General features: G+C 44.7%; 1 protein-coding gene across 3 annotated transcripts in view; it reads left to right on the forward strand.

Annotated features, from left to right (window-relative positions):
- rtkn2 (rhotekin 2) overlaps positions 1-17,352 on the forward strand; it is an 80,200-nt gene extending 62,848 nt beyond the window's left edge. For all 3 annotated transcript variants that reach the window (XM_068052441.1, XM_068052443.1, XM_068052442.1), the window contains 3 exons: positions 3,973-4,138; positions 5,854-5,961; positions 12,382-17,352. In XM_068052441.1, coding sequence (XP_067908542.1) covers positions 3,973-4,138; positions 5,854-5,961; positions 12,382-12,938 — 831 coding nt within the window. In that variant the 3' untranslated portion in view covers positions 12,939-17,352. The remainder of the gene's footprint in view (positions 1-3,972; positions 4,139-5,853; positions 5,962-12,381) is intronic.
- Positions 17,353-18,038: the final 686 nt, after the last annotated feature.

Raw genomic sequence — 18,038 nt, forward strand, 5'->3', positions numbered from 1 at the left:
GTCAGTAAGAAGTTGACATTTTGCTATTTACCCTAATTCCTGATGGTTGTGGGACCCGAGTATGAAAATCGTTTTGCCAATCTCATTCAAGTTTTTCTTCTAAATGTAGTTTAATGTCAGAAAACGAGTGCAGAATTCCGAGGTGCAGAGGTGTTCGAGTGCATGAGTCACAAAAAGTTAGTATGCCGGTACAGCAATTAATAAAGAAGGCTAATGGAATGCTATCCTTTATTACAAGAGAATTGAAAATAAAAGTAAGGATGTTCTGCTTCAGTTAAACAGGGCATTGGTGAGACCACATCTCGAATACTGTGCAGTTTTGGTCTCCTTATTTAAGGAATTATGTAAATGCGTTGGAGGTGGTTCAGAGGCAGTTTACTAGGTTGATACCTGGAATCAGCGGGTTGTCTTATGAGGAAAGGTCGGACAAACTGGGCTTGTTTTTACTGGAGTTTAGAAGAGTGTGGGGAGACTTGGTTAAGTTTATATGATCCTCTTGTGGGTGAGCCCAGAACTGGGGGCACTGTTTGAAAATTAGGGATCGTCCTTTTAGGACAGAGATGAGACGAAATTTTTTCTGAGGGTTGTGTGACTTTGGAGCACTGCCTCAGAAGGTGGTGGAGGCGGGTCATTGAATATTTTTAAGACAGAAGTAGATAGATTCTTATTAGGCAAGGGAATCCAGGATTATCGGGGGTAGATGGGAGTGTGGAATTCGAAATGTAAACAGATCAGCCATGGTCTTATTGAATGGTGGAGCAGGCTCGAGGGGCTGAATGGCCTACTTCTCATAATTTGAATGTGCCTCTGCATCTATAAATATGACTAGGAGATCACTGGGTTCACTTTGTTGAGTTTTTTTCCTATGATCCACCCCACCCCCATTTTTTATGACTGCACAGTGTCATGTTTATTGGACATTAATGCTGGTTATCTTCTTCCGTTCCCATGTGGGCATTCTTCACGTGCAAATCTAGTTGGTGAATGTCGTCAGGCTGTTCACTTCCAAACCTGATCCTTTTGTCATCCAGGATGCACACACATGTGCACAACCTCTAACAGGAGGTCACTGGATGATAGTAGGGAATAGGAACACCCGCACTGGCACATAGAGACTACTTTTGTCATGTGTCTCCTGTTTTCCACCACACCACCATAATACTTTGTTTCCTTCAAGCCCGATTTCCTTTTGAAATCATTCACCATTTCCCCTTCCACGACCCTGGTTGGCAGCGAGTTCCAGGCCAGTACCACACGCTGCATAAAAAAAGTTCTTCCTCACATCCCCCCTGCATCACTTGAACTAAACCTTAAATCTGTGTCCCCAGTCCTTGTACCATCAACTAATAAGAAAAGTTTTTCTTTGTCAACCCTAGTCAAACGTGTCGCAATCTTGTGTATTATATTATATCGAGTGTATTATCTTGGTGGTGAGAGTGTATTATCTTGGTGGTGAGAGTGTATTATCTTGGTGGTGAGAGTGTATTATCTTGGTGGTGAGAGTGTATTATCTTGGTGGTGAGAGTGTATTATCTTGGTGGTGAGAGTGTATTATCTTGGTGGTGAGAGTGTATTATCTTGGTGGTGAGAGTGTATTATCTTGGTGGTGAGAGTGTATTATCTTGGTGGTGAGAGTGTATTATCTTGGTGGTGAGAGTGTATTATCTTGGTGGTGAGAGTGTATTATCTTGGTGGTGAGAGTGTATTATCTTGGTGGTGAGAGTGTATTATCTTGGTGGTGAGAGTGTATTATCTTGGTGGTGAGAGTGTATTATCTTGGTGGTGAGAGTGTATTATCTTGGTGGTGAGAGTGTATTATCTTGGTGGTGAGAGTGTATTATCTTGGTGGTGAGAGTGTATTATCTTGGTGGTGAGAGTGTATTATCTTGGTGGTGAGAGTGTATTATCTTGGTGGTGAGAGTGTATTATCTTGGTGGTGAGAGTGTATTATCTTGGTGGTGAGAGTGTATTATCTTGGTGGTGAGAGTGTATTATCTTGGTGGTGAGAGTGTATTATCTTGGTGGTGAGAGTGTATTATCTTGGTGGTGAGAGTGTATTATCTTGGTGGTGAGAGTGTATTATCCCTGGTGGTGAGAGTGTATTATCCCTGGTGGTGAGAGTGTATTATCTTGGTGGTGAGAGTGTATTATCTTGGTGGTGAGAGTGTATTATCTTGGTGGTGAGAGTGTATTATCTTGGTGGTGAGAGTGTATTATCTTGGTGGTGAGAGTGTATTATCTTGGTGGTGAGAGTGTATTATCTTGGTGGTGAGAGTGTATTATCTTGGTGGTGAGAGTGTATTATCTTGGTGGTGAGAGTGTATTATCTTGGTGGTGAGAGTGTATTATCTTGGTGGTGAGAGTGTATTATCTTGGTGGTGAGAGTGTATTATCTTGGTGGTGAGAGTGTATTATCTTGGTGGTGAGAGTGTATTATCTTGGTGGTGAGAGTGTATTATCTTGGTGGTGAGAGTGTATTATCCTGGGTGGTGAGAGTGTATTATCCTGGGTGGTGAGAGTGTATTATCCTGGGTGGTGAGAGTGTATTATCCTGGGTGGTGAGAGTGTATTATCCTGGGTGGTGAGAGTGTATTATCCTGGGTGGTGAGAGTGTATTATCCTGGGTGGTGAGAGTGTATTATCCTGGGTGGTGAGAGTGTATTATCCTGGGTGGTGAGAGTGTATTATCCTGGGTGGTGAGAGTGTATTATCCTGGGTGGTGAGAGTGTATTATCCTGGGTGGTGAGAGTGTATTATCCTGGGTGGTGAGAGTGTATTATCCTGGGTGGTGAGAGTGTATTATCCTGGGTGGTGAGAGTGTATTATCCTGGGTGGTGAGAGTGTATTATCCTTGGTGGTGAGAGTGTATTATCTGGGTGGTGAGAGTGTATTATCTGGGTGGTGAGAGTGTATTATCTGGGTGGTGAGAGTGTATTATCTGGGTGGTGAGAGTGTATTATCTGGGTGGTGAGAGTGTATTATCTGGGTGGTGAGAGTGTATTATCCTGGGTGGTGAGAGTGTATTATCTGGGTGGTGAGAGTGTATTATCTGGGTGGTGAGAGTGTATTATCTGGGTGGTGAGAGTGTATTATCTGGGTGGTGAGAGTGTATTATCCTGGGTGGTGAGAGTGTATTATCCTGGGTGGTGAGAGTGTATTATCCTGGGTGGTGAGAGTGTATTATCTGGGTGGTGAGAGTGTATTATCTTGGGTGGTGAGAGTGTATTATCCTGGGTGGTGAGAGTGTATTATCTGGGTGGTGAGAGTGTATTATCTGGGTGGTGAGAGTGTATTATCTGGGTGGTGAGAGTGTATTATCCTGGGTGGTGAGAGTGTATTATCCTGGGTGGTGAGAGTGTATTATGTATATAGAATGGAGTATGTTTAATAACTGGAAGGAATGATGGAAGAGTTTGCCATCCTGTTTCGCTAGACTGAGCATTTTGGTGTGAGCAGAGCAGCCCGTTAAAGTGAAGTTCTGATATTGCCACTTTGCTTTTTTTTTGTTTGGAAATTTAAAGAGTCAATGGGAAGAGAGTGTAAATGTTGTGTGGCGGGAAAATGTTGATGTGGATTGTGCCAAATGGCAGGTTTCCCAGTTGTAACTTCTATCTAAGTCAGTGTGTTTTAAAGTTTGTGCATTCCTCTAATGCTGGCCTCTTGTGAATCCATGATTTTTCATTGCTCCAGCATTGGCAACCGTGCTTTCAGTTGCCTGAGTTCTGAGCTCTGGAATTCCCTCTCTCAACTGCTCCACGCCTCTCCTTCTTAAAGCCTATGTCCCAACCATGTTTTTGATCACCTGTCCTAATGTCTCCTTCCTTGGCTCTGTCAAATTTTGTCTAATAACGTGCCTGTGAAGTTTTCTAGCTACTATAAAGGCAATCTATAAGAACAAGTTGTTCATCTACTGGGCCTAGTGGATAGCAAAAGCACCAATGGCACCTAACCTATTGTCATTTAAACATGCAGGAAACGAGAATCCGCACTGTGGAGAAAGGTTCAAAGATAAGCACGCACAGTTTCTCCATCATCAACCCCTACAGCGGTGAGACAACAAGCCGGATATTTGCTGCAGACTGTAAAGATGATCTACAACGGTGGATGGAGGCTTTTTGGCAGCACTTTGGTGATATGAGTGAGTTGGCAGAGATGTGCCGAAAGCTGTTGAATGTCAGTGGATCCACAGTGTGTAGCTATCCTATAAACAAAAATCCAAATGCTGCTGCCCTGCATGTTAATCACCAACAATGCACTTCTCTTGTCGAAGGCTGCAGTGGCCTTCCTGAGCCGATCACTGAGTGATCTCCTCAGTTGTGTACTATTAGAATTTGAGTGTCACTCATTTTTACTTTTAATTGACTGGCTTTTTTTTTTAAAAACCTTAAACGATTGTCAGCCATCTTGATCCTCTTGTATCAGCTAATGGGATCGGGCTTGGTGGTCTCTTCATTGGCATGAAGATGTTGACCTTCAGTGTCCAGTCCCAGGTTCTTTTAACATGGCTGGATCTGGAAGGGGCAGAGTTCTAAACAAATCTGCCTAAGCAATATTTCAGTGAGAGAGTGGGCAATCCATGGAACAGGCTCCCGAGGGAGGCAATGGAAGCAGATAGTATTGTTTCATTCAAATGCAAATTTGGTCTTTAAACAAAAAATGAAACTTTTTTGGGATATGACTAATTTGAGATTTGGCGTGGTAAGTGTCGCATGCTTGGGAGGAACAGGTGATTTTAAGACCTTGGACGTCAGACCTGTGTTTCCCAAAGGGTTAATGTTGGCTTTCCGCAATGGTGAAAAGGCAATAGCAAATGAGCTGCCCATATGCACTCCGCCCAATTTTCCAATACATTGAGGTTTCCGAATTACACCATCGCTCAAAACTAAAATTACCTGAGAAATATTATAATGGAAATATAAAAATGAGGACAGAATGTATGAATTTAAAATGAGGTCTGAATTATATCTGTGTATATGAGCCAATTATCCCCCACCTCATCTGAAGACACACAACCTTTTTTCTCTCCAAACACCACACAAGATCAACTAGTATTGTACTTGAAATCTTGTCCATGCATAACCTTCCTTTCAGGATTTTTGATCAAGCCTTTTATGTTAACAAAATGGTAATGAAATGAGTTGTAATGGGAATTTTTTATGTAAACAGATACTGGTGACAACATATTTGTAGGCTGCATCGTTTAGGTGGTGTCATGGTCTCAATATTAGCTGCAATACTACCCTGACACCATGTGAGCAAAGATTGGCAAGTAAGAATATAAAAATAATACGTGGAAAGGACGAGGAAGTAAGAGAGCTTTTAAGGTTAAGATTGATAGATTTTTGTAAGGTAATGGTATCCAGGGATGTGGAAAAAAGGTGAGACAATGGAGTTAAGGTATTGATCAGCCGTGATCAAATGGCTGAGCAGGCTCAAGGGGCTGAATGACTTCCTCCCGTTCCTATATTGCTAGACATCTGCTGTTCAAAAGGAAGTCGCAACACGGGCACAGTGGACAGAATGGTTACGTTCTGTCCTTTGATTTCCATAATCCTAGTTTTACTCATTAAACAATGAGCAGGACTAACTTCCTGAGCAACATTTTCTTTATTTTCATTGCAACAAAAGCCTCGTAATGGTCCGATCAACATAATTCAATTTACAGATCTTAACAGGCAGGTCATTCTGAAAAGCTCATTTAAAATGCTTGAGAATAGTTTATGGTCTCTGCTCGCTGAAAGTAATTCCTTGCTCAATAAATGCTGTAGTACTGGAAATTTCCCAGATTCCCATTAAGAGAGGGACTGTTTTAATTCTTTAAAATTTCAGTAATGGCTGTGTTTTAACTTTCAGGCCAGTGGAAGCATTGTTGCAAAGAGCTTATGAAAATTGAGATTATGTCACCACGGAAACCACCTTTATTCCTCACAAAACAAGCGACTTCAGTCTACCACGATATGAGTAAGTGAACCTTGCCTTTCTAAATGTGGTCTTGTTATAAAAGAATCATTGTTTGAAATTCAAATAGTTCCCATATATAAAACAAAAATGCTACTTCATGCATAATTTGGAGCTGCATGATTTAACCAGCAATGATGGAATCCAGTGAAGTGAATTTTAAAATGGGTCAGGATACTAAAATTTATGACTGCAAACTGCTGGGAAATGTCAGCATTTTTGAATACACTTCTTGGGTTTGTACATTGCTTTCAGTTTTATTAATATGTTCTGTGTATGACTGTTCTGTATTTCCTTTTATTGCCTATCAAATGCAAGTCACATTCTTTGAAATGTGCCAGAGTGAAAATTGTACTTATTGTGATTTTGTATACTACATTGTTTCTTAACTCCTTGTTTGTCCTCAGTATTCTTTTAGATTAAGTTCTTAATTGTCCCGCCCCAAGCATAGCACAAATACGATACTTGGCACAGTTCTCGTTCATTCGTTCATGGGATGTGAGCTTCACTGGCAAGGTCAGCATTTGTTGCCCATCTCTAATTGTCCTTGAACCTCTGCAGTCCATCTGATGTAGTGCTGTTGGGATGGGAGTTCCAGAATTTTGACCCAGCGATAGTGAAGGAATGGTAATATAATTCCAAGTCAGGATGTTGTGTGACTTGGAGAACTTGTAGGTGGTGGGAATCCCATGTGTCTGCTGTCATTATTCTTCTAGGTGGTAGAGATTGTGGGTTTGGAAGGTGCTGTGGATGGACCCTTGGCATCCTGTAGATGGTACACACTGTGCACCAGTGCTGGAGAGATGTTTAAGGTGGTGGATGGGATGCCGATTAAGGGGGCTGCTTTGACCTGGATGATGACGAGCTTCTTGAGTGTTGGAGCTGCATTCATCTAGGCAAGTGGATAGTATTCTATTACACTCCTAACTTTGTGTCTTGTAGATGGTGGCCAGGCTTTGGAGAGTCAGGACGTGAGTTACTCCCTGTAGATTTCCCAGCCTTTGACCTTCTCTTGTAGCCACAGTATTTATATGGCTGGTCCTGTTAAGTTTCTGATCAATGGTGACCCCCAGAATGTTGATAGTGGGGGACTCAGTGATGGTAATGCCATGGCATGATGAGGGGAGATGGTCATTGCCTGGCACTTGTGTGGCACAAATGTTTCTTGCCACTTATCAGCCCAAGCCTGAATGTGGTCCAGGTCTTGCTGCATACGGGCACAGACTGCTTCAGTATCTGAGGAGCTGCGACTGGAACTGAATGCACAGCAATCATCCGCAAACATTCCCACTTCTGACCTTATGATGGAGGGAAGGACATTGATGAAGCAGCTGAATATGGTTGGGCCTAGGACACTGCCCTGTGGAACTCCTGCAGCGATGTCTTGGGGCTGAGATGATTGACCTCCAACAACTACAGTGATCTTCCTTTGGGCGGCACAGTGGCGCAGTGGTTAGCACCGCAGCCTCACAGCTCCAGGGACCCAGGTTCGATTCTGGGTACTGCCTGTGCGGAGTTTGCAAGTTCTCCCTGTGTCTGCATGGGTTTCCTCCGGCTGCTCCAGTTTCCTCCCACATGCCAAAGACTTGCAGGTTGATAGGTTAATTGGCCATTATAAATTGCCCCTAGTATAGGTAGGTGGTAGGGAAATATATAGGGACAGGTGGGGATGTGGTAGGAATATGGGATTAGTGTAGGATTAGTATAAATGGGTGGTTGATGGTCGGCACAGACTAGGTGGGCCGAAGGGCCTGTTTCAGTGCTGTATCTCTAAACTAAACTAAACTATGACTTCAGCCAGTGAAGAGTTTTTCCCTTGATTCCCATTGACTTGAATTTTGTTAGGGTTCCTTGATGCCACACTCAGTCAAATGGTGTCTTGATGTCAAGGGCAGTCACTCACCTCACCTCTGGAATTCAGCTCTTTAGTCCATATTTGGACCAAGCTGTAATCTGGTCTGGAGCCAAGTGCCCTGGTGGATCCCAAATTGGTGAGCATTGTTGGTGAATAATTCGCATCACTTTGCTGATGAGAGGGTAGACTGATGGGGCAGATTGGATTTACTCTGCTTTTTACAGACAGGTGTAACTGGGCAAGTTTCCATGTTTTCAGGTAGGGGCCAGTGTTGTAGCTTGTCTAAGAGCACAGCTAGTTCTGGAGCACAAGTCTTCAGTGCCACAGCTGGGATATTGTCAGGGCCCAAAGCCTTTGCTGTATCCAGTGTACTCGGCAGTTTCTTGATATCATGTGGAGTGAATCAAATTGGCTGAAGATTGGTTTCTTTGGGGACCTCCAGAGGAGACCGAGATAGATCATCCACTCAGCGCTTCTAGCTGAAGAGGGTTGCAAATGCTTTAGCCCTGTCTTCTGAACTGACGTGCTGGGCTCGACCATCAATGAGAATGGAAAATGTTCACGGAACAACCTCCTCATTTTAGTTATTTCATTGTCCAGCATCGTTCACAGCTGGATGTAAGACGACGGCAGATCGGTTGGTTGTGTGATTGCTTAGTTCTGCCTATTGCATGCAGCTTCTGCTGTTTAGCATGCATGTAATCCTGTGTTGTAGCTTCACTAGGTTGGTACCTCATTTTTAGGTGCACCTGTTGCTCCTGGAATGCTGTCCTGCACTTCTCATTGAACCTGGAATAGTCTGCTGGCTTGATGGTAATGATTGAGAGATATGCCGGGAAATGAGGTTACTGATTGTGGTTGAATACAATTCTGCTGCTGTTGATGACCCACAGCGCCTCATGGATGCCCAGTTTTGAGTTGCTGGATCTGTTCGAAATCTATCCCATTTAGCACGATGGTAATGCCACACAACATAATGGAGGGTGCCCTCAAAATGAAGGTAAGACTTCGTCTTCACAAGTGCGGTGGTTACTCCTACCAATACTATCAGGGACAGGGATGCATCTGCAACAGATAGATTGGTGTGAACCAAAGGATGAGGTCATAGAGGTAGGTTCCAAAGGAGAAGAGAGAGGTAGTGATAGAGATGTTTAGGGGGGGAATTTCAGAGCTTAGGGTCTAGGCAGCTGAAAGCACAGCTGCCGGTGGTGGACTGATTAAAAGTCGAGGATAAGCAAAAGGCCAGATTTGGAGCACCTAATTGATTGTAACAGACTGTGGGAGAGTGGATGACTCTTCCACCATCACTATGCACAATATGCCTACATAAAGGTCTCTGAAGGAACCAGCTTCTGTTCCCTACGTCAGTCCTCGATTAGATTGATTTCTGTCTCATGTTCTGTGGGCTGGATTTTATGGAGCCCTCAACATCGGGATCTGTGGTTGGTTGGGGGGTGCGGGGGAGTTGGGGGGTGGGGGGAGCCTGAAGATGGCCCTAGGTGAGGCCCGCCATGGATCTCGACGCCAGCAGGGTCCGGCCCAATTTTACCGGTGGTGGCGAGGCCTCGTGGCAGCCCGCCGCTGCTTGGCAAGGAGACCATAATTTGAATATGTAAATCAATTATAATTAATTTAACAAAACTTGTGTCGCCTCCCAAGGTCCTGCTGTGATCTTCAGCCCAGCGGCCTGCACTCCTGGGCCTTCGGATCCCCGTCCAGGGAAACAAGGCGCAACACTGGTTTGGGGGGGGAGGGGCGGAGAATGCAGGGAGAGGTAGGTTTCTGGTTTGGGGGAGTGGGGGGAGAATGCAGGGAGAGGTAGGTTTCTGGTTTGGGGGAGGGGGGGGAGAATGCAGGGAGAGGTAGGTTTCTGGTTTGGGGGAGGGGGGGAGAATGCTGGGAGAGGTAGGTTTCTGGTTTGGGGGAGGCGGGGGAGAATGCAGGGAGAGGTAGGTTTCCGGTAGGGGGGGGGGTGGGGGGAGAATGCAGGGAGAGGTAGGTTTCTGGTTTGGGGGAGGGGGGTGGTGGAGAATGCAGGGAGAGGTAGGTTTCTGGTTTGGGGGAGGGGGGGTGGGGGGAGAATGCAGGGAGAGGTAGGTTTCTGGTTTGGGGGAGGGGGGGTTGGGGGGAGAATGCAGGGAGAGGTAGGTTTCCGGTTTGGGGGAGGGGGGGGGGGGGGGGGGGGAGAATGCGGGGAGAGGTAGGTTTCCGGTTTGGGGGGGGTGGGGGGGGAACAATGCAGGGAGAGGTAGGTTTCTGGTTTGGGGGTGGGGGGAGAATGCAGGGAGAGGTAGGTTTCTGGTTTGGGGGAGGGGGGGGAAGAGAATGCAGGGAGAGGTAGGTTTCTGGTTTGGGGGAGGGGGGTGGGGAGACTGCAGGGAGAGGTAGGTTTCTGGTTTGGGGGAGGGGGGGGGAGAATGCAGGGAGAGGTAGGTTTCTGGTTTGGGGGAGGGGGGGGGGGGAGAATGCAGGGAGAGGTAGGTTTCTGGTTTGGGGGGGAGGGGAGAGAGAATGCAGGGAGAGGTAGGTTTCCGGTTTGGGGTGGGGGGGGGGGGGGGGAGAATGCAGGGAGAGGTAGGTTTCCGGTTTGGGAGGGAGGGGCGAATGCAGGGAGAGGTAGGTTTCCGGTTTCGGATGGAGAGGAGAATGCAGGGAGAGGTAGGTTTCCGGTTTGGGAGGGAGGGAAGGGAGAATGCAGGGAGAGGTAGGTTTCCGGTTTGGGAGGGAGGGAAGGGAGAATGCAGGGAGAGGTAGGTTTCCGGTTTGGGAGGGAGGGAAGGGAGAATGCAGGGAGAGGTAGGTTTCCGGTGCAGGTGGTGGGGGGGGGAAATGGAGTCAAATTAACGTCATGGGTGTAGGGGATGGTGGGAATGGTTTGTTGGGTGGGGGGGGGGGGTGGGGGTTGAGGGGGGGAACAGTCAGATGATAAAGGTAAGCGTTTTGGGGGGGAATGGCAAATAATTAATTTGTTATTTGGGGGGGTTGGGAGAGGGGCAAAAGAGATGTATTTATTTAATTTCATTTATTCTTTAAATATGCTGGTAGGGCTAATAACCCTTTAAAAAGGCGTCAGCGCCTGAGCGCAGGCAGCTGATGCCATTGCCGGGGACGGACAGCCCGCCCCCTCCCCGTGATTGGGAGGTGGTAAATGAGCCGCTGCACTTGGAATCGTGGGGGCTCTTTGGTATGCGGGCGGGCCGACATTTTTTTCGCATCGGCGGCGGGCTTGTAAACTTCAGCTCCGTGTGCCTCCGTTCATTGGATGACTGATGTCAGTAAACACTGGCAAATCTATTAGTGGATATATATATATATAATATATATATATACTTTACTATATGAATAAATCCTATGCTCTTGAACATGCTTATTGTCCAGCAGATATTTGCATATCCTTCCCTTAACCACAGACAGCCCTATCAATAATCAGAGACTTTCCAATAAGTGGAAAGTGTTTTTTGTAAATGATTTTCTGTTATTTACAGTCTCAACACTAGGTGGAGGTGTGTACCATTGTTTAATACCACATGTACTGAGGAGGTCCAGATGCTGTGAAGGGCAGTTAAGATGTTAGTGTTTGCAAACATTTGTAAATTATAATTTACCTTATTAATAGAAAATATTTGCAATGCTATTTCCCACATATTGTGTCTGTATAAAAGACCACTATGAGCACTTAGCTTGAGGAGAAGAAATAGAGTACCATGAATAATCCACATCTTCCTGCAGCTTTTACCATATATGGTCTGATTTCCACCATGCGATATTTGATGCTATGCGGTAGCTAATCATAATTCCCAGCATTGCTGGTGAGTCACAATCTGTCTATGCTCTGTCCAGTAGTTTACCTGAATCACAGAAAGGAAATGAAACGTCAGAAAAATACTTTCACAACTTTGTTGTGACCACATGCTCAAATACTTAATGGAAGTTATTTCACACAATTAAAGCAATTTCTGCCATATGTGATGACTGCTCAATAGGTCTGGAAATCGGATCTTTACACAGTTGAGATCCTTTGGGAGTTTAAAATGGTGACATCAGCAGACTGAGCATACACAAAAATTATAATTAATGAGTTGGCCAGATCTGGTTTTGCTTGTGGTTAAGAGTCGAAAAATCAGCTTTTTTTGTTTCCTCTTTCACCCCTCTCTCTTTCCCCCCAGCCCCCCCCCCCCCCCCTCTACCTCAGTGTTCCTCCAAAATCTCTCTGCCTCCATCCCCTCCCTCTGTCCCTCCCTCTTTGCCTCTGTCCCCCTGCCTCTCTACCTATGAAGTCCCCCTTCTCTGACTCTGTGTCTCCCTCTTCTCCCGCCCCCCGCCTCTACCCCCCCTCTCTGCCTGCCTTTGTCTCCCCCTCCCCCCCCTCTCTCTCTTCCCCAACCCCACCCATTTCTCTCTTTTGTCTCTCTTCCTACCACTGCTCTGTGTCTCTCTTTATCTCCACCACTGCAGAGAATCTTTTTAGGGGGAGTGTTTGTTTAGATAATCAGAACAGGAGGTGAATTGCGACTCCCTCCTAACACTGCTAAATGGCACCTTAATTGGCTGTGTTCCGTGTTTTACAGACGTGGAGTCTCCTCAGAAGGACGAGAGCCTGATGGACATTATCCGGAACAGAATCCAGGAGACGGACGGAGAATTCCTGCTGGGTCAGCAGGAACAGTCCGACCCCCCACGATGGGCAGCTCTGTTTGATGGCAGCCACAACATGGTCATCCAGAAAAATCTCCTGACACCGGGTGGCACAGGCAAACCTGCCCTGACATCACTAGGGAGAGCAAAGAAGAGGCCAGCTCCCCCTCCACCGGTGGGAAAGCAGCCGTTCCAGCTGGGGGACCCCTGCCTGGACCATGAACAGAAAGAGAACTCCTGGAGTGCCCCACGTTCCTCCAACATGGGGTCGGAGCTGCCCTTGTCACTGGGCCGTGCACCAGTCCCAGTTCTTCTGGAACACCGGTCAGCCAGCCAGGCCCCGGGTGAAGACACGGCCCAGGTAGCGGCCATGCTGGGCCTGCCTCATAGGCCTATACCTGCTCCCCGTCAGAAGAGGTCCATCAGGGCAAAGTTTGACCCCAGAACCTGGATTCCATCTCATGTAGGACAGTTAGAGGTGGATCCCTAATACCTGGAAACTGAGAAATGCAGCTAGTTCCTCTTCTGTAGTTTTACAAAGTGTTTCTTTGGGATTTCTTGGATAAACATGATCATTTGGGTTTAATGTGTCCTTCAAGGGGCCAGTCATTGGCCAGATCTATTTGTGGATATTTATGCCAGTTGTTATACTTTCAAAATCTGTGCCAGAAATTTTCACAGAACTCTCAACAACACTGTTTTTCCCTGCACGAGAATAATTCTACTTCAGTGAATTTTTGTCCACCTTTTTGCTCATTTACAAAGTTAGGATGAGAAAATAAAGTTTGTTGCAGTGAAAATAGTGTTAATCTAGATGAAAATTAGTGCAAAAAGAAAACAAATTTAAATAGTTGCTTTGTTTTCTTAACCTTGCGATGTTAACTGTGAAGAATGTTAGTAGAGGGAATTTAGAAGATTGTATTTTGTCTCCATTTAACTTTCAGAAACTGCCGGCAGCTCCTGGGGATCCCAGATTTGTTAGGCCAGTTATGTTCTTTTATTTCGAGTGAAGGGCAAGATTATTAAAGTAATAAAGCAGCTCTGATGGCAGGAGCAGTTTTATTACTGCAATTATTAATCCATAACTAACGTTTAAATGAAAACTTTACAAAATGAAGCACTATTTCTCCTCTACCCCCTCCTTCCGTTCCCAATTCTTTTTCTTTTTCTTCATCCAACTCTTTTGAAAGACTTGCATTTATTTAGTACCTCTCCCATCCTCAGGATGACCCAAAGTGCTTTTCAGTCAATGAAGCATTATTGTAATGTAGGAAACACAGCAGCCAATTTGCGCACAGCAAGCTCTCTCAAACAACAATATGATGACAAGATACTCTGTTTTAGTGGTGTTGGTTGAGGGATAAACATTGACCAGGACACTGGGGAGAACTCCCCTGCTCTTCAAAGTAGTCTCATGGGATTTTCTACTTCCATTTGAGAGAGCAGAAGGAGGCTTAGTTTAACATCTTATCCAAAAGATGCCACGTCTGAGTGCAGCACGCCCTCAGTGCTGTACTGGAGTGTTGGCTTGGGTTATGTGCTCAAATTTCTGGAGTGGAACTTGAGCCCATGACTTTTTTTTTCATTCATTCATGATAATGGTGTTACTGGCAAGGCCAATGTTTATTGCCCATCCCTAATTACATAGGAGCAGGAGTAGGCCATTCAGCCCATCGAGCCTGCTCTGCCATTCAGTATGATTCAATGCCTTTTTTCCACACGATCCCCATATCCCTTTGTCATTGGTATTTAGAAATCTGTCAACCTCTGCTTTAAACATATTCAATAACTGAGCTTCCACAGCCCTCTGGGGTAGAGAATTCTAAAGATTCACAACCCTCTGAGTAAAGCAAGTTCTCCTCATCTCGGTCCTAAGTCGCTCCCTCCTTATTTTGAAATTGTCCTCTGGTTCTAGACTCCCCAACCAAGGGGAAACATCTTACCTGCACCAACCCTGTCTATTCCTTTAAGTATTTTGTAGGTTTCAATGAGATCACCTTTCATTCTTCGAAACTCTAGAGAATACAGGCCCAGTTTCCCCAATCTCTCTTCATAGGACAGTCCTGCAATCCTGGGAATAAGTCTGGTGAACCTTTGTTGCACTCTGTCTATGACAATAATATCCTTCCTAAGGTGAGGGGGCCAAAACTGCGCACACTACTCCAAGTGTGGGATAACCAAGGTTCTATACAAGTGAAGCAAGACTTCGCCACTCCTGTACTCAAATGCTCTTGCGATAAACGCTGACATATTTTTAGCCGCCTTAATTGCTTGCTGCACCTGCATGTTAGCTTTCAGTGACTTGTTGACAAAGGCACCCAGGGCTCTTTGTACATCTACACTTTCTAATCTCTTGCCATTTAAGAAATACACTTCACATCAGTTCCTCATATCAATGTGGATAACCTCACATTTTTCTACATTATTTTCCATCTGACATGTTTTACCCACTCACTAAGTCTATCCAAATGCCTGTGAAGCTGCTTTGCATCTTCCTCACAAACACACATTCCCACCTAGTTTTGTGTCATCCGCAAACCTGGAAATATAACATTTGGTCCCCACATCCAAATGATTGATAGATATTGTGAAGAGCTGGGGCCCAAGTACTGATCCTTGCGGTACCCCACTAGTCACAGCCTGCCAACACGAGAATGACATGTTTATTCCTACCCTCTGTTTTCTGCTTGTTAACCAATCCTTAATCCATGCCAGTATATTACCTACTATCCCAAGTGCTTTAATATTTCTAACCAACCTCCTGTGGGGGACTATATCAAAAAACCTTCTGAAAATCCAAGTATGCTACGTTCACCAACTCCCCTTTATCAATTCTGTTAGTAACATCCTCCAAAAAACTCCAGGTTCGTCAAACATGATTTCCCATTTATAAATTCATGTTGACTATGCCCAATCAGGTCATTATTATCTAAGTGTCCTTTTATCACATCCTTTAGAATAGATTCTAATTGCCCTTGTGACGGTGGTGGTGAACTGCCTTCTTGAACCGCTGCAGTCCATATTGTGTAGGTACACCCACAGTTAGGGAGGGAGTTCCAGGATTTTGATGCAGTGACAATGAAGGATTATAGTTCCAAGTCAGGATGATGTGTTACTTGGAGGGGAGCTTGCAGATGGTGTTTCCATGCGTCTGCTGCCCTTGTCCTTCTAGGTGGTAGAGGTCGCAGGTTTGCAAGGTGCTGTTGGAGAAGTGAGTGATACTCACTGAGCCACAGCTGACACCTATACCTGTTTGTGTATTGAAGTGCTGCACTCACCCATCTGCTGCCCTCAGCTTCTGGGTGCTGCTCTCCATCCTAGAGGTGGGATCTATATCATGTATAGTTTGCTTTCCTTTTGGCTGAAAATCCAGTTCGAAAGTCATGTTTTCCAGCAATCTGAAGCTCAATGATTCGCCATGGTTTTGCTGCGCCAGTTTCAGAGCATTTAATGGTCACAATTTATGGTGTTGGCAGAGCTCCAAAGATTTGTTTCTTTAGTGTGAGGGGTGGGGAGAAGAGTATTTTAGCTGCCAATAGTTCTGTCCTCACCAGTGACCATCGCCCTCCCGTTCCCTCATCCGATTGTTCAATGGTGATTATCGGCAAGCTATTCGATTTGTGGGAATATGATAAGGCAGTCAAATCTAATCCCAGCCTCTTAAACAGCTTGGATTTGGCTGTGAATTCATTCTTCCACAGTGACTCTGAGGTAGAGAGGAATATATAGGTTGCCATTCCTGATAATCCAATGGGAACCTGGGTATCCTACCCTGATCCAGAGGCACTTTGGGAACATTTTCCCCAAAATACGCCAGTTAACATTTATTTGTGTTGAACTGCATTTTCAAAACAAATCAGCTTGCTGCCCCTCTGTCGATCTGCGTTAGTCATGTTTGACTAATTTAGTATCATATATTTTTCAGACTCTTTTTAACAGCAACAATTTTTACTAATAGTTCAATTTCTGGCATTACTATTTATCGAATAAATAGTTTAAAGCTTTGCTGTATGTTTGAAAAGCTCAAATCTGATGTGGGATCTTAACAACTGCATTCAGAAAATGGGTTCCTATTTTCAACCAATGTGAATGTGGCCTACTGCTATGATGAAATAATCATTGGGCTAGAATTTGCTGTAGTTGGGCATCTAGAGGCATCTGCCACATGTTCAAGTTGCTCCTTTACCCTTCAGCTCAAAAAAAAAAGTTTGCCCACAAGGTTGCTGAAAGGGTGAGCTGATGATGCACAGCGGTGGAAGAGGGCCTCTGGGACCTGAGTGAACAGGGTGAACTCAATGTCGAATCAGGTACAGAAAGAGAAGTAGAGAAAGAAAAAAGAAAAAGACAACAAAAAAATATTTTAAATAAAAAATTGGACATCTTTTAAAATATCCTCCCAAAAATTCAAACCTGAAGGAATGAAACGCTCAGTTACTTTTCAATATCAGACAGATTGATGGGCAGCAATTAATAAATATCACCTCCCTAAAAGATCTAAATATCTGTATTGGTTTGGATCTACCATGCAAATCCAGCAGCTTTATGATGTTCAGTGCTCGTCAATGGTGAGCCTGACAGTGAGATCCTGTTTACACAAAGCTAATGGCAAGTGGGGCAACTCAGACAGACTTGGATATTTGAGTTTAACTGTGCATTTGCACTATTTACACTTTAATAAGGGTGAGCGTCATTTGCCACACTCTTATTTTGACAGCAAATTCTGAGCCATGGTATTGAAAGGTACATGAGGAACTGCAATTGTACACGTTGATGAATAGCAGAAAATGTAGTTGTTAGGAAAGTAGATGGTAGTAGTGCATATAATGAATTAACACCATTCCTTTTCTAATGCTGCTGTTTTTCTTTTTCTCTCTGGCCTTCAAAAATAAATTTTTAGCCTTGAAGTTGAATGTGGTGATTCGTTTTTGAAAATGTTTCTTTGTTCCTTTCCTTGCCTATTCCCATCACAATGAAATAAGTTTCAGTCTCCGACCTAACGGCTGTCCCTAATTCAGCCCTAACTGGTTATGTTGCTTGAAAAGGTACAGGATGAATGATGTGGCAAGTGGAAACATTTCACACTGGCTACAGTGAGGAGTGCCTGTTGGAACTAAAGGCACATAGTTGGGCCAGAGTAGAGGGAACAATACTCTGCATCTGCCTTGCTATACCATGCCAGGGAGTGTTTGGGGCTGACGCCGGATGGGTCAAATGCGAAGGATTAATTTTCCCCAGCATTAACATTCCTCACCTTAACAACCACAAAAAAATTGAAGGGGAATGGAGAATGAATTCATCTTAAAGAAAGGTAGCTTTGGGGTGTATGTAAACTGCTCTGAAGTGACTCAAGCCCTGGCCTCGCTCTGGGGAAATTACAATCTCATACTACTTCAATTCAGCACAAATTTAAACGTATTCAGAATGCGAGCTCTTCCCTTACACGTGAAACTTTTAAAAGCAGGGAGTGAGGCTTTGGTCAGGGGTAGAGCACTTGTGTGATGAACTGCCTCCTTTCTGAGAGATTCCAAATCAGGGAATCAGGCAGGGAACTGCATGACTGAGAAGGGTGCATATTGTTGCTACTAGTCTC

This window comes from Heterodontus francisci, chromosome 20, assembly GCF_036365525.1.
Source record: "Heterodontus francisci isolate sHetFra1 chromosome 20, sHetFra1.hap1, whole genome shotgun sequence".
Lineage (NCBI taxonomy): Eukaryota > Metazoa > Chordata > Chondrichthyes > Heterodontiformes > Heterodontidae > Heterodontus > Heterodontus francisci.